The sequence below is a fragment of the Canis lupus genome, chromosome 3 (genome assembly GCF_048164855.1).
Source record: "Canis lupus baileyi chromosome 3, mCanLup2.hap1, whole genome shotgun sequence".
Lineage (NCBI taxonomy): Eukaryota > Metazoa > Chordata > Mammalia > Carnivora > Canidae > Canis > Canis lupus.
Window position 1 is genome coordinate 57,773,850 of NC_132840.1, and position 12,992 is coordinate 57,786,841.

Genomic DNA, 12,992 nt, shown 5'->3' on the forward strand with positions numbered 1-12,992 from the left:
TGGGGACCTGGGAGAGCCGCTGGGGACAGCAGGGCACCCCCATTCCTCACCTGTAGAGGCTTCCATCCTTGGCCAGCCACTCGGGAGCCACAGGCCCCAGGGGGCCCCAGAAGCCATCCCCGATCCTCAGAGGCTCTGTGTTCAGGTCCCACGGGGCAGCAGGAGAGGGTGGGCGACCCAGCTGCACCTGGCCTACCTGAGGGCAGCTTCTCTCTGGAAATGGGGCAGGACAGGAGTCAGCTCCAGATTCCCTATCTGGGAGTTTCTGGTCCCCTGTGGATACACCATGGCAGGGACCTCCCGAGGCTGGGCTGCCTGGCCTGGGCCACAGCGTTGGACTTCCGTCCTGCCCCTGCCCCTGCCCTCCCCCCGCCGTGCTCCTGACCCTGCCTCTCTCCAGTCCCTGCCCCTGCCCACTCATCCAGAAGTCCTGCTTTCCCCAACATGCTGCAGGTAGGCAGCTTGTGGGCAGAACATGACTCAAAAGATGGATGGGCAGGGATGGAGGGGTGACTCTCAGGCCTCTGAAGCCTGGTGTGGGCCTTGGGGGGCTGGGCCCTGGTTCCGAGTCTGAGCCATGCTATGCATGTTTGCAGAGAAGCAGCCCAGACCCCAGGCTGGGACAGAGGGAGATAGAAATCTTGTTAAATTCTCAGAGTGGAAGGTTCTCTGGGGGGAGCCCGCCCTGTTCCACCCCAGAGCCAGGGGGATGGAGCTTCCCTGGGACCCTTCCCCTTTGTGATACTCCTGGCCTGGACCCTTCACAGTACCTGATCCTTGTCTCTGCTGCTTGAGTGAGGACGTGCCACTTGTCTCTCCCCGACTCAGGCCCTCGGTGGGGACGGTCGCACTTGGCTTCCTAAGACACAGAAGCATTCACTCTCCCTGAGATTTCATAGGAAGCTGGGGCTGTCTCTGTGTCACCCTTGCTTAAACTTCCCTTGTCCCGGTTTGAATCCGTGGCCCGAGTCCAGGTTCTGCAGTAGGTCCCTGCCCTGGGAATGACCCACCGGCTCAGCCATCCAAGCCAGAGCTGGGGTGTCATCCTGACTCCCCCCAGACCCCCAACAGGAGCCGACTGGTCACTTGTCATTCCCTCCAAAAACCACCTTCTTTGTATCCTTTCCCCCCTGTCCTGGCATAGCAGCCACTCGAGTCCCCGCTCAATGTCATCCATAGTTTCTGGGGTAAAGGCTTCACTGTGCCCACCTCCTGCTCACTCACCCTCTCGGGTAAAATTTACCTGGAGCTTGCTTGTCAGACACACATTCCTGGACACCCCCACCCCCTTCCTGGCCCAGAGATTCTGATTCAGCAGGTCCGGAGGGGACCTGAGAATCTGCATTTCTAACGAGGTTCCAGGTGATGCTGGGGCTGGTCCCAACACCTGGCCTTGGCTGTTCCTCGGAGGAGCTAAGCTCCGAGCCTCTACCTCTGCCTGGAATCTGCCCCTTCTCAGCGCAGCATGCCCCCACCCAACCCCCCATTTCTCAGGGCTCAGCTGTGCTCCTTTGGACAGGGTCCAGCCAGCTCTGGAACATGCTCACTCTGGCCCTAGGTACAGCTTCCCGGGCTGGCAGGTGACTTGGGGCAAGCTTTTGGTGCACTTGGGGCCAGCTCCCTGCAGCTCCCTGCGGCTCTCTGTGATGTGCCTCACACATGGTGGGTCTGCGGGAGCGTCTGCTTGGCCTCACGCCCTTTTCTGTCCACTGTGGGTAAGTGCAGCAGCCAAGAACCCACTGATGCACAGTCAGGCCCCACGGGCCCCACACCTGGGTAGGGGGCAACATGGTGGGTTCCCTGCGGGGAGGATGGACTCTGACTGGGCCTGCCTGTCCACCTGCCCGTCTGCTTGCACATCCGCCCGCCCAGGGCTGGTCTGGTCCGAAGCCTCTTGCTCCTTGTCTTTGCCTCTCCCTTGTGGTCACTGTTCCTCATTCCCAGTCCCACCACTTTCCCGGTGCCTCTGCTGTGTTCGTCCCCCTGGTCATCCGCCAGAAGGGTTGAGCCTTCCTGGCATCTTCCTGGGTCTGTCTGCCTCTACCCCGGCTCTTTCCCTGTTTATTGGCTCTGGGGGGTCTCAAACATGCCTCCTTGGGCTTGGGTCAGCCTGACGAGGCTCTGTGTCCCCCACTCCCGGTCCTTCTTACCATTTGCTGCAGATGAACAGCTGAGGCTTCTCCTCCTGCAGGGCCCTCAGCATCTGTGTCATCTCCTCACTTAACTGGGTCTGGTCCAGCCTACAAACACAGAGGAAGCCTGGTTCTCCTGGGGTGGCGGTGGTGGTGGTGGTGGTGGTGCACAGGATCCTGCAATGCTCTCGAGGGCCAAGATGTGACAAGTAGCTGCAGAGCAGGGACACGAGTCCTTCCCCCTGGCAGAGACCAAGCCCGGGAAGCCCTCCTACGTGCAGGAGACCCCTACGTGGGGAGGGGGCCAGGGGTGGAGGCAACAGCCCCCGGGTCATGAAGGGTCAGTGTCAGCTTGGGGACGGCCCCTTGCACACTGTCTAGCGCCCCAGCGTCCAGCCCCCTGTGTCTGGCCTACTCTCCCTAGGTCTGAGATCCCAGGCTGCATAGATGCCTCCGAGGGCCGGCTGGAGCTGACTGGGGTCAGGGCATGTGGGTCCTGGAGCCCCTGGTCCCCTGAGCCCAGCCAGGGCCACAGGGAGGGGTGTAGACAGAAAGAGCCATGGATGTGTTTTCAGGCCATGGAGCAAAGAGGCAGGAGAGAGCAGCCTTGGGACGGCTGCTCCAGGACAATTGTGCAGGCGTCAGGGCGGGAGGGAGGGCGGCCCACTGCCTCTACCCTGCATACCCCCTCTGCTCTGTGTCTGTCCTGCCTGGGCCGGGCCCCCGAGGCTACACCACCCCTGCCTGCCCCCCCCCCCCCATCCTACATACTCAGAGGACCTTGGCTTTCCCTTCCTGGCCCCCAGCCCCCGGGGGAGCTCAGAAATGTGTATTTGTTGGGACGCCTGGTGGCTCAGCGGTTGAGTGTCTGCCTTGGGCTCAGGGAGTGATCCTGGTCCTGGGATTGAGTCCCACATTGGGCTCCCCACAGGGAGCCTGCTTCTCCCTCTGCCTGTTATCTCTGCCTCTCTCTCTGTATCTCTCATGAATAAATAAATACAATCTTAAAAAAAAAAGAAATGTATATTTGTGTGTCTGCATGACGAGCATCCCCCTCGTTCCCAGCGGAGTGTGAGTCAGGAGGGCAGGGCCCGTGTCTTCTTGCTCTGTCCCCTGCCCTCCCGGCTGGGCCCGCTGGGGGCTCCCCTGGCTGACAGAGAAGTGGCCTGCAGGTCCCCCTGCGCCTGCCCGCCACACTCTGGGTCATCACGTCATCCTGTCCGACTGTGTCCCCATATGTCTGAGTTCTGACCTGCGTTGTGCTCCGTGCAGCTGGCAGGGTGGACGCCAGGGCCCATTACACATGTGGAGACACCTGAGTCTCCGCTGAACACTTGCACCCAGGCCCGTGGCCTGAGTGGATGGTGGGGCTGGCGAGGAGCCCAGGTGACCTACATTCTTGGGGCCCTTTGCCTGCCCCTGTCCACCTCCCGGCTCCATCGTCATGGCCACCCTGCGGGGCTCTGTCCCCCCGCCTCTGCCGCCAGGTCCCATGAGTCTTACCACAGCAGCGTGAGCTGGCATGTGGGGTGCCCAAGGCCTCCGCACAGCAGCCGCACGCCGACGTCGCCCAGCTCGTTCTGCTGCAGGTCTAGTTCCGTGAGGAGGGGGCTGGTGCTGAGCGCGGAGGCCAGGGCCCCGCAGCAGCGGGAGGTGAGGCTGCAGCCAGCCAGCCTGCAGGAAAGGCGCCCCAGGCCCCGTCAGCAGCCCCAGCAGCCTCCCATCGGGGTGACTGCGGGCTGGTTTCCCTTTCTAGCCCCTGGAGCCCTTTGGAGGTTCTGGGGTGACAGCCGAGGGGCCTAAGGGCTCTCCTGCCTTGCAGGAACCTGAGAGATTTTAAAATTCCGCCTGCAGCCGTGGAGCCATGCAGGAGGGAGAGGCAGTCTCCCTTTGTCCCCTGGGGTCCCTCCGGCCCCCTTGTCCACCTGGGTCTCCCCGCCGACCGCACGGTGCTTGAGGGGTGCCCAGAGCCAGCTGACCTGGGAGCTCTGGGGGTGCAGCCTTGAGGGTGCCTCCAAGGCAGGAGGACAGACGTGAACCTCCAACACAAGGAAGTGCAGGGGAGAGAGGCGGCTTCCGTGGGAACGGAGGGTCTGTCCTGGTCTGTACCCGGGCCCCTGGCTTCTGTCAGCCCTGCGTCCTGGGGCGGCAACCCCGCCCGCCTCCCTTCCACTCCCCTCCCCCCACAAACTGTCAGTGAGGACAATCACAGCAGCCGGCGGAGCCTGCAGGCCGGCTGCCTCAGCCCCCTGCTCAGATGCTGGGCTCCAGCGTCCAGGAGCAAGTTGAAACTCAGCTCCAGCTCCGCCAGGGCCGGGCTGGCACTCAGCGCAGAGGCCAGGTCGCTGCAGCCGTCCGCCGTCAGGCCGCAGCCGGCCAACCTGTGGGAGACACACACCCGCCCATGCCACACACGCCTGGGACCGGCCTCTTGTCTCGGCTGACGGCCGGAGGCTCGTCTCCCACCTGCCTTGCGTCTCACCTCGGTGAGGTCTCGCGTGAGCACCGTCTCTACTAACCTGCACGGCCCTCCCAGGCCAGTAGCCGGCTTCCTGGCCGCCCCCCCCTCCACCCTGCTTCCAGAGTGTAAGCTCCCTGAGCAAGGACCTGTGCCCATTTCTGTTCCTGGCCATTGTCCTGAGTGCCCAGGATGGTGTCTGGCACACAGTAGGCGCTCAGCCCTCAGCCACCCACTTCTCTGCCCCTGAAGCCATGCGGTCCCACCTAGCCTTCTTCTCTCTGCTCATGGACCCTTGTCCCCGTGGCGCCTGGATCGGACATGCTGAAGATCCAGGTTGGACACCTTGGAAGAAGTCATGGTGGCAGCCATCCATGCCCCGGGCTGGGGGCCTCGCGGCATGCTGGGTGATCTAGTGGGGACTGCTCCGGATACCTAGTGCATCCTGGCAATGCCCTTGCAGGGGTGGGGGTGGGTCCTCTCATCTGCTTCAAGTCAGGGTGGTGGTCCTCGGCTGGGCGGAGGGGAAGGGTCTCCCATCACCAGGCAGGGGTGATGTCTGCCTTTATCTTTCTACCGCCTTTGGGGCACGAGTCTGGCAGCTGGTGGGAGGAGAAACCTGGCATCTGGTGGGCTGTGCGGGCACGCTGGCCTGCGGGATGGTGTGCACGCACCTGCTTGTACCTCTGTGTGTGGGAAGGACTCTGGCATCACACAGTACATGGGAAACACCATGAGAGTGGGGCTTGTGGAAGAGGAAAACAGGCTTTATATCCAAGTACCTTTAATGGCACTTTCCCCCCCCGATGTTGGAGCTGGGGACACTGCGTTTTCATTTTGTATTGGATCCTGCAAACTGATTAGCTGGTCCTGAGCAGGTGGGGCAGGTTTTCTCTGCTTAGGGAAGAGAGTTGATTTTGGAAAGGGCTGAGCTTGAGGAGCCTCTGGGATTCCCCAGAGGAGAGTGTCAGGGTGGGGTATAGAGCTAGGGCTGTACACATGACAGGTGCCTGCAGGGAGGGGGCATGGGATGTAATGGGAAGGCTCTGACGAGGAGGGAGGAGGCTCAAGGTGGTGCCCCCTCCCCAGGCTAAAATCCCCATCTCTCTTGATGTCCACAGGATCTGATTTCCCCTCCTAGTTTTTCCCTGGACTTCCTTGCCTGGCCTGGAGTCTGAGGTCCCCTGCATCAGGGACATGTCTCACTACCTGGCAGCTTTGTGTGTGCCCTTGGCCCTTAGTTACATCTTCCTGGGCAATCTCTGCCTTCCCCGTCTGCTCCCAACCCCAAACCATACAGACCGTGGTCCGAGAAAGCCAGGGGTCCAGCTGGCACAGGTCCCCACATATTACGCCCATTGCATCTCATACCTGAAGGTCGCCTTTGCAGACGGCCACCTCCCACCAGCCACACCCTCCTAGACTGACATTTCCTCGCCTGGCGTGTCCCAACTCCCACTCGTGGGCACACCATTTCCGCCAGTTGCATCTCTGCTTTGGCGACCCATCTCGGCATCAACAAACGTGTCTCTCCTGCGGCTTCACCTGTCTCCAAAGACCCGCCATTCGAGCTGCACTGTGTGGATCCCTTTCTTCAAATCCCCAGCCCTGCCTCACCCCGCCCAGGACTTGTCTTCAGCTCTGGTCACCGGGGAAACAGAAATGCTTGTTCCTGCTGTGCCATGCTCATAGGTTCTTTCCTGAAGGCCCACAGGACATGGAGGTGATGAAGGCCTACACCCTCATGAGGCTGTCTGATGAGGACAGCTATCTTTCCACCAGGGCAAGAGGTCAGAGGTAGAGGCCAGGATTCCTGAATCTCTTTCAAAAGTCTTTCCTGCCAGACCTGGGCAGCTCTTGTCGCAGTGGTTTTGGGAGGGGACACAGGAGGTCACAAGGAGGTCATACGAAGCTGGATTTGCCTTCTTAATCTGTTGGCTCCACTTCTGCTCCGTCTCTTACTGCTGCCTTTTCTTTGCTCCCCTGGGGATCTAGTTTGGATTCCATGGCCGTCATCATCAACATCCTAAACACGACCTTCCACCGCATCCTTCTGGCTAACCCCAAGCTCCACCATTTTTCTGCCTCCCCCCAGCCCCCAACCCTGAACCTAACACCCAGTCCCTGCCTGAGGGACAGGGCAGGTGGCGGCCGCTAGGAATCGCACTATCACGGGCCTCATCGATGCCTGGTGGGCGGAACCCCCCACTTCACAAGGTCCACTTCAGAACGCTACCTTCCCTGAACCTCCACATGCTCAGCACCCAACTCCATGCCTATGTCACAGAGAAAAACGGGGCTATCAGATGGGGACCCTGCAGCATCCCATTGTCCAACCTGCATGCCTCCCTCCCTCTGTCCTGACCCTGCCTCCCTCCCTCCTATGGTAGAGGAAGCACTCCTTCCCCTCTAAGGCCAGTGATCCCTCTACTTCCCTGACGCCATCACTTACTATTCTCCTTCTGTACCTTTCATGGTCGAATTTCACATTCAGGTCTTTCCCTTCTTAAATGCAGGCCAGTGGTCACACACATGCATTGTCAGCTGGTCCCACGTTTCCCTCTGCTTTAACTCTTCCCTCCTCTTTATCACCCAAGTCTTGATACTGAGTCTCATTTTCTGCCTCTGCTTCTGCTTAGACTGGAATGGCTCACTCTGGACGCTGGCTCCCCTCACATCGCAAAAGCTGCTCCTGCTAAGATCATCCATCATGACTTCCCTATCTCAAGTCCAGAATCCAACGGTGGACAGTTTTCACCCCTTGTTTTACTTGGCTTCCCTGCAGCAGCGATCCCTGCTGGCCACACTGTCCTTGGAGCCCTCTGTCCTCTTAGGCACCACCACGGAGCACGCCCTCCTGGTGTTCTTCTCACCTCCCTGGCCGCTTCTTCTCAGTCTTCTCTGTTGGCTTTTCTTTTCCTGAGCATTACACGTTGGGGGGATCTCCCAATGCTCAATGTGCAAGCTTATCCTTGCATATGAATTTTAGGATCAGCTCGACCCCTTCCACAAGAAAGGCAGGTATGATTTTGATCTGGGTCGAGTTGAATCTGTACAGCGGTTGGGTGAGTGTCGCCACATAAGGATATTCATTTTTTTTCCCATTCATGAACATGGGATTTCCTCCCATTAGTGAAGCTTTCATTTAATTTCTTTTCATCATGTTTTACAGTTTTTGGTATGTAAGCCTTGCCCTTCTTTTGTTAAATTTATTTCTAAATGTTTTTATTCTTTTTGATGCTATTGTAAAGAAGAGTTGTTTTCTTCATTTCTTTTTTTTTTTGATTGCTCATTGCTAGTGTGCAGAAGCACAATTGACTTTTATCCTAAAATCTTGGTGAATTTGTTCATTAGTTCTCATAGCTATTTCTGTGGATTCCTTACAATTTTCTATACATAAGATTATGCTATCTTCAAATAACTAGTTTTATCTCTTCCTTTCTAGTCGGGGAATCTTTTATTTCTTTTTCTTTTCCTTTTTCCCCTTTCTTTTCTTTTTTTTCCTTACCTTACCTTTCCTTTTCTTTTTTTTCTTTTCTCGTTCTTCCTTTCATTTTTCCTTTTCTTATTCCTTTCCTTCCCTTTCCCTTTCCTTTTCCCTTTCCCTTTCTCTTTGTCCTGGATGGACCCTCTGGTACAATGTGGAATAGAAGTGCCAAAAGTGCGGTCAGCTTCCACCTCAGGTCTCCTCCTGCCCATCCCTGCTTCAGAGCAGACCCCAGGACAGACTCACCGCACAGTCTCCAAGTGGCAGCAAGGGAATTTCAGGACTTTACAAAGACTCTGAACTGCGGGGTGGCTCAGGTGATTTCCACTCAGGTCCAGCTCCTTCAGGCTTCCAGAGGCCCGGAGAGTGGAAAAGAGAGCCTGCCAGCAGGCATCTGTGACTGGGACCCAGCTGAACCTGGGGGAGGGGGAGAGGGAAAAACAATCTAATGCCTGGGAATAGAGAAATGGTTAAAGCAGTCACGGCGCCTTCCCCATGGAGTATCGACCATGTGGTCATTCAGAATGAGGTTGTGCTGGGCTTCCTCATCACACAGGAAGACAGCATTGATATAACAACTTGGGCACCTGGTTGACTCAGTAGGTGGAGCGTGTGACTCGATCTGGGGGACATGGGTTTGAGCCCCATGTCAGGGGTAGAGATTACTTAAAAAATAAAATATAAAAAATAAAATATACAGTATAGTTCAGCTCTGCCAAAGAATCAAACACAGCCGAAAAACTGGGGGCACCCGGGATCTCTGTTGATGAAGCTTCTGCCTTTGGCTCAGGGCGTGATCCCAGGGTCCTGAGATCGAGTCCTGCATTGGGCTCCCTGCCTGCATCTCCCTCTGCCTGTGTCTCTGCCTCTCTCTGTGTGTCTCTCATGAATAAATAAATAAAATCTTTTTTTAAAAAAAGTATCTGCTCCATCATCTCAAACAGGGTGGGACTCAGGCTGAGTGATAGTGCATCATTGGCAAAAAGAAGCAAGCCAGTTTTTCAGGGGGGAAGATAGAGACTCTCTTTCAGGCATACACATTCTCAGGGGACGGGGGTAGGGGGACGTCTCAGGGCCAATGCCTTTGTCAACAGCCACCAAAGGGTTGCCTGAAGCAGCTGAGCGAGTAGATTCTCCATGAGAGAGAGAAACAGAGACAAGCTGGCTGGGTGGAGGGGACCTCAGACCAGCATGGGGGGTGGGAAGGAAGGTGCTCAGGTGAGAAGATGGCAGTTGTCAAAGAGACAGGCAAGAAGCTGCAGAGGTTCTCAGGTGGACAGGGAACGGGGCTCAGATTTGGTGAAGCCACTGGCGACTTGGGTTCTTTGGTCCCTGGCGCCAGGCTGAGTGGGAGCGGCTGCAGCGCCCCACATGGGGGTGAGGGGGACCTCGCCATGGGTCTGGCGGAGTGGTGTGGGGGACTCACAGAGCCACACTGGAGGGCCTCCATGCTTGTCCATCCCACCGGCTCTCATTCAGTTGAAGCCTTTTCACGTGGGAGCAGAATTTAAAGCAGAAAGTGCACACCAGGAACTCCACGCCAGTTTGGACACACATGCTCCTTCCATGGAAATGGGCCATGGCCCGTGTCAGCAAGTCCTCGTCCTGAATCTCGTACAGGCAGTGGAGCAAGTGCAGAGAGCATGGCTGAGGTGCGGAGAGCCGAGGCCAGAGCCCCACCTCAGCCCAGCGCAGCAGGTCCCGCTTCCTCTCCCTGGGCAGCTTGCGCTGGAACACCGCCTCCATCTCTCGCTCCCCTTGCTCACTCAGAAGGCCAAAGAGGAAATGCGTGGTTGGGGCCCCAAACAGGTCATGTCCCTCATACACCTCTAGCAGTTTCTCTGCCCCTCTGATGCTGTCGGGGTGAGGGCTTCCGCCATCCTCACCCCCCAGCACGCAGGACACGGCTGCAAAGAACTCCTGGAGACAGCGGTGAGCCAGGTGGTAGTTCAGAGGGGAGGGATGCTTTCGGAGGATGCCTGTCTTTAAGAAAGTGGAGATGGTGGCCTCATCGAACCCGTGCTTCCTGAGGTCCCTCCTGCTGAGCAGGTTCGTTCCCTGCCAGAAGCCCTCAGCGGCCAGGGAGCAGAAGCCCCTCAGCTGCGCCCCAAGGAGTTGGGCTGGGAGAGCCTGGGAGAGGTAGTATAGCCAGAGGGCCGTGGTGGTCTGGGATGAACCCAGTGAGAGCTCCTCTCCTCGCTGCATCTGCTTCTTCAGGCAGGTGCACAGCAGCCAGGACACCAAGGGCACGAGGCACATGGTTAACAGCGTTGGGTTTAACTCAACCAAGCTGAAGGCTTGGGTGGCTTGGCTTTTGTTCTTGAAATACTTGTAGAAGTACTCCCTCCTGCCGGACTCGGAGAACCCCAGGACCTCCACCCAACATAGCTGCCCCACGGAGGGAACAAGCCTCCGCAGAGCTGTGGTCCGCACTGTAACCAGCAGGGACACCTCGGGAAGCACAGTTTTGCCCAGCAAGCTGCCCAGCAGTGCGTGCACCGGCCGCTGCTTGCTCCAGGACGAATGCAGCTCTGACTCCTGCTCCCCTAAGACCCATCTTGGCTCATCCAAATCATCGAGGATGAAGAGCAGCCGCCCTGGCTGAGACAGGATCTGTTCAGCGGGAAGTACAGGGCCGGCCTGGGCCTTGGTGATGAGCTCAGTGAGGCTCATGGTCTCGGACCGGGCCAGCTCTCTGCAGTTGAAGTAGAAGACATGTCGGAAGCGGTCCTTGTAGAGCTGGCCTTCCTTCCACGCCGTCCTTATCTGCCTGGCCAGTGTTGACTTCCCGATGCCTGCAACCCCGTGCAGTATGACTGTTTGGGGCTCTTCCTGGGCACCTAGGCCTGGGCCAAATAGGTCTTCGACCTCAATCAAATGTCCTTGCTTCTCTGCCCCATGGTGCCATCTTCCCTTGGTTAAGGACTCGTGGCCTCTAGGGTAAGGCTGATGCAGAAGCAGCAGCTGTATGAATATCTGGTGCAGGTCCTTGTCTTCCCACGACCATGTGGGGTACGGCTTCTTTCTCCTCTGGTGCTGATACCTTTCTGTGATTCCTGCTAAGGGAGGGAAAGATGGGACATAAAGATATGGAACAGATCTGCCCCTGAGCTCACTCATTAGTCCACTCAGCATCTGCTCTGGGCATCCCCTCCAAGCCACTGTGCTGTGCTGGCTGCCGATGCTGGCATGTTCTCACCTATATAGTGGTTGGAGCATGGGCTACAGGAAGGAAACCCTAGCTTGCCCTGACCTGACCAAATCACATCCCCTGGTGACTTTCCTTCACACCGTAAATATTCATCAAAGGCTTACTCTGTGCCAGGTGCTGCTCCGGAGGCTGAGAGTAAAGAAGGAATGAAACACACACAACTCTGTTCTCCTGAAGCCTGTGGGCTAAGCCATTTGCCCCATTGGGCCTCAGTTTCCTTACCTGTAAACTGGGGGTCGTGACATGTCCTTGCAGGAGGTCACAGAGGACAGAAGGAGATAACGTTGGCTGCTGACAGTACCTTCAGCTCCTACCCCCGAGGCCCAGGCCAAGGATGTCCTTCTGGCTGCACCTGTGGCTGTCTCCCAGCCCTTGGTTGGGGCAGGCTAGGAATGCTGGAGGGGTCAGTGCTCCAGGAGGAGCCCTGGACCAACAGCAGGTGGCGGTACCCTGCCCCCAGGAGAGAGAACTCTGAGGTGTGTTCTACACGGTCCTGCATAGTTCCCAGCAACATCAAATCTCAGTTCCTCCCAGGGTCACATTCCCCAAACAGCAGGTTGCTTTGGCTTCTTTCCTTCTCTGTTTCACTTCTTCTCTCTCCTACTATTGCTTTTGGGGAGTATCTTTCCCAGTTAACCACTTGTACTCACACCCCCACTCAGGGTCCACCTCTTAGGGAACTGGTCTGAGACAGACGGGAAGGTGTTTTGTGAGCTGTGAGGGGCTGACATGTCCCCCAGGAAGGGGCCTCAGGATCCTCTCTTAGATTCTACCTGGAATAATTGTTAAACCCCCATGTCCTTCTTCCCCTCAGAATATACCAGGCGCTTCTCACTTCTCTCCTTTGGCAACTTTTAGAGATGATACAAGTGACTCCTTTGGGTCCTGAGGCTCAGCTCATTTTGGGAAACCTGCAGGGCTTCCAGAGTTGAGGGCATTTTTCCTACCTTTGTCAGTGTTCTGAGAAGAATCTGGGGGGACAGTAGGACATGTGGCCAATCCAGGCCTTTAACACGCAAGGCATTTGTACCCAATGCATTTGCATTGGGTGTTAAAGGCATAGATTGACTTCAGAGGTAAGGGTCACTCCCATCCCTGAAGTCATAACCTATAGACCTGTTTTTATTGTCACTTGTGAGAACATTTCTGGAAATTTGACAATCTTCTAGGAGCATCAGTGTGGCCACTCTTGGTCCTGGCTATGGGTTGCCCCACTCAGGGCCCTGCATCTGCCTGAGTTCCCTAGAGAGGGCTTAGTTTTTTCTTGGTGCCATGTTTTCCAGAACATCCCGTGGATCTGTTAGCGTGTCACAGACCTAAACCCTCTTTATTCAGTTATATGCTAAAAATCCTCCCTCTACCACCAGTACCTCTAACAATACACTTGGATGGGGGTTAGCAAACACCAGCCAAATCCAGCTGGACACCTGCTGTAAAACCTACAACCTAAGAATGGTTGCTAACATTTTTAAACAGGTGAAAAAAATAAAAAGAACTTCTCACTGCATGTGAAAATTTAATAAAATTCAGAATTTAGTGTCCATATAGTTTCATGGCATCACAGCCATGCCTACTGGATTAGATATTGTTTATGTCTTCTTTGAGGCTACGATGGAGAGTGAAAGAGTTGCCGTAGGACCTGTGTGTCCCCAAAAGCCTAAAATATTACTGTTTTCTCTTGTACACAAAAAACCTTGCCTACTT

The 12,992-nt window shown here is 56.5% G+C and overlaps 1 protein-coding gene across 9 annotated transcripts in view; it reads right to left on the reverse strand.

The window, feature by feature from the left end:
- NLRP1 (NLR family pyrin domain containing 1) overlaps nt 1-12,992 on the reverse strand; it is a 37,809-nt gene that overhangs the window by 11,678 nt on the left and 13,139 nt on the right. For 8 of the 9 annotated variants that reach the window (XR_012028480.1, XM_072821626.1, XM_072821629.1 and 5 more), the window contains exons 5-11: nt 9,504-11,136; nt 8,324-8,494; nt 4,343-4,513; nt 3,636-3,806; nt 2,151-2,240; nt 771-859; nt 51-213 (exon numbers count right to left, since the gene is read on the reverse strand). Coding sequence is in view for 8 of the 9 variants with exons in the window: in XM_072821626.1 (XP_072677727.1) it covers nt 51-213; nt 771-859; nt 2,151-2,240; nt 3,636-3,806; nt 4,343-4,513; nt 8,324-8,494; nt 9,504-11,136 (2,488 nt within the window). In the remaining variant the exon portion in view is untranslated. The remainder of the gene's footprint in view (nt 1-50; nt 214-770; nt 860-2,150; nt 2,241-3,635; nt 3,807-4,342; nt 4,514-8,323; nt 8,495-9,503; nt 11,137-12,992) is intronic. The other variant, XM_072821625.1, reaches the window with a different exon arrangement.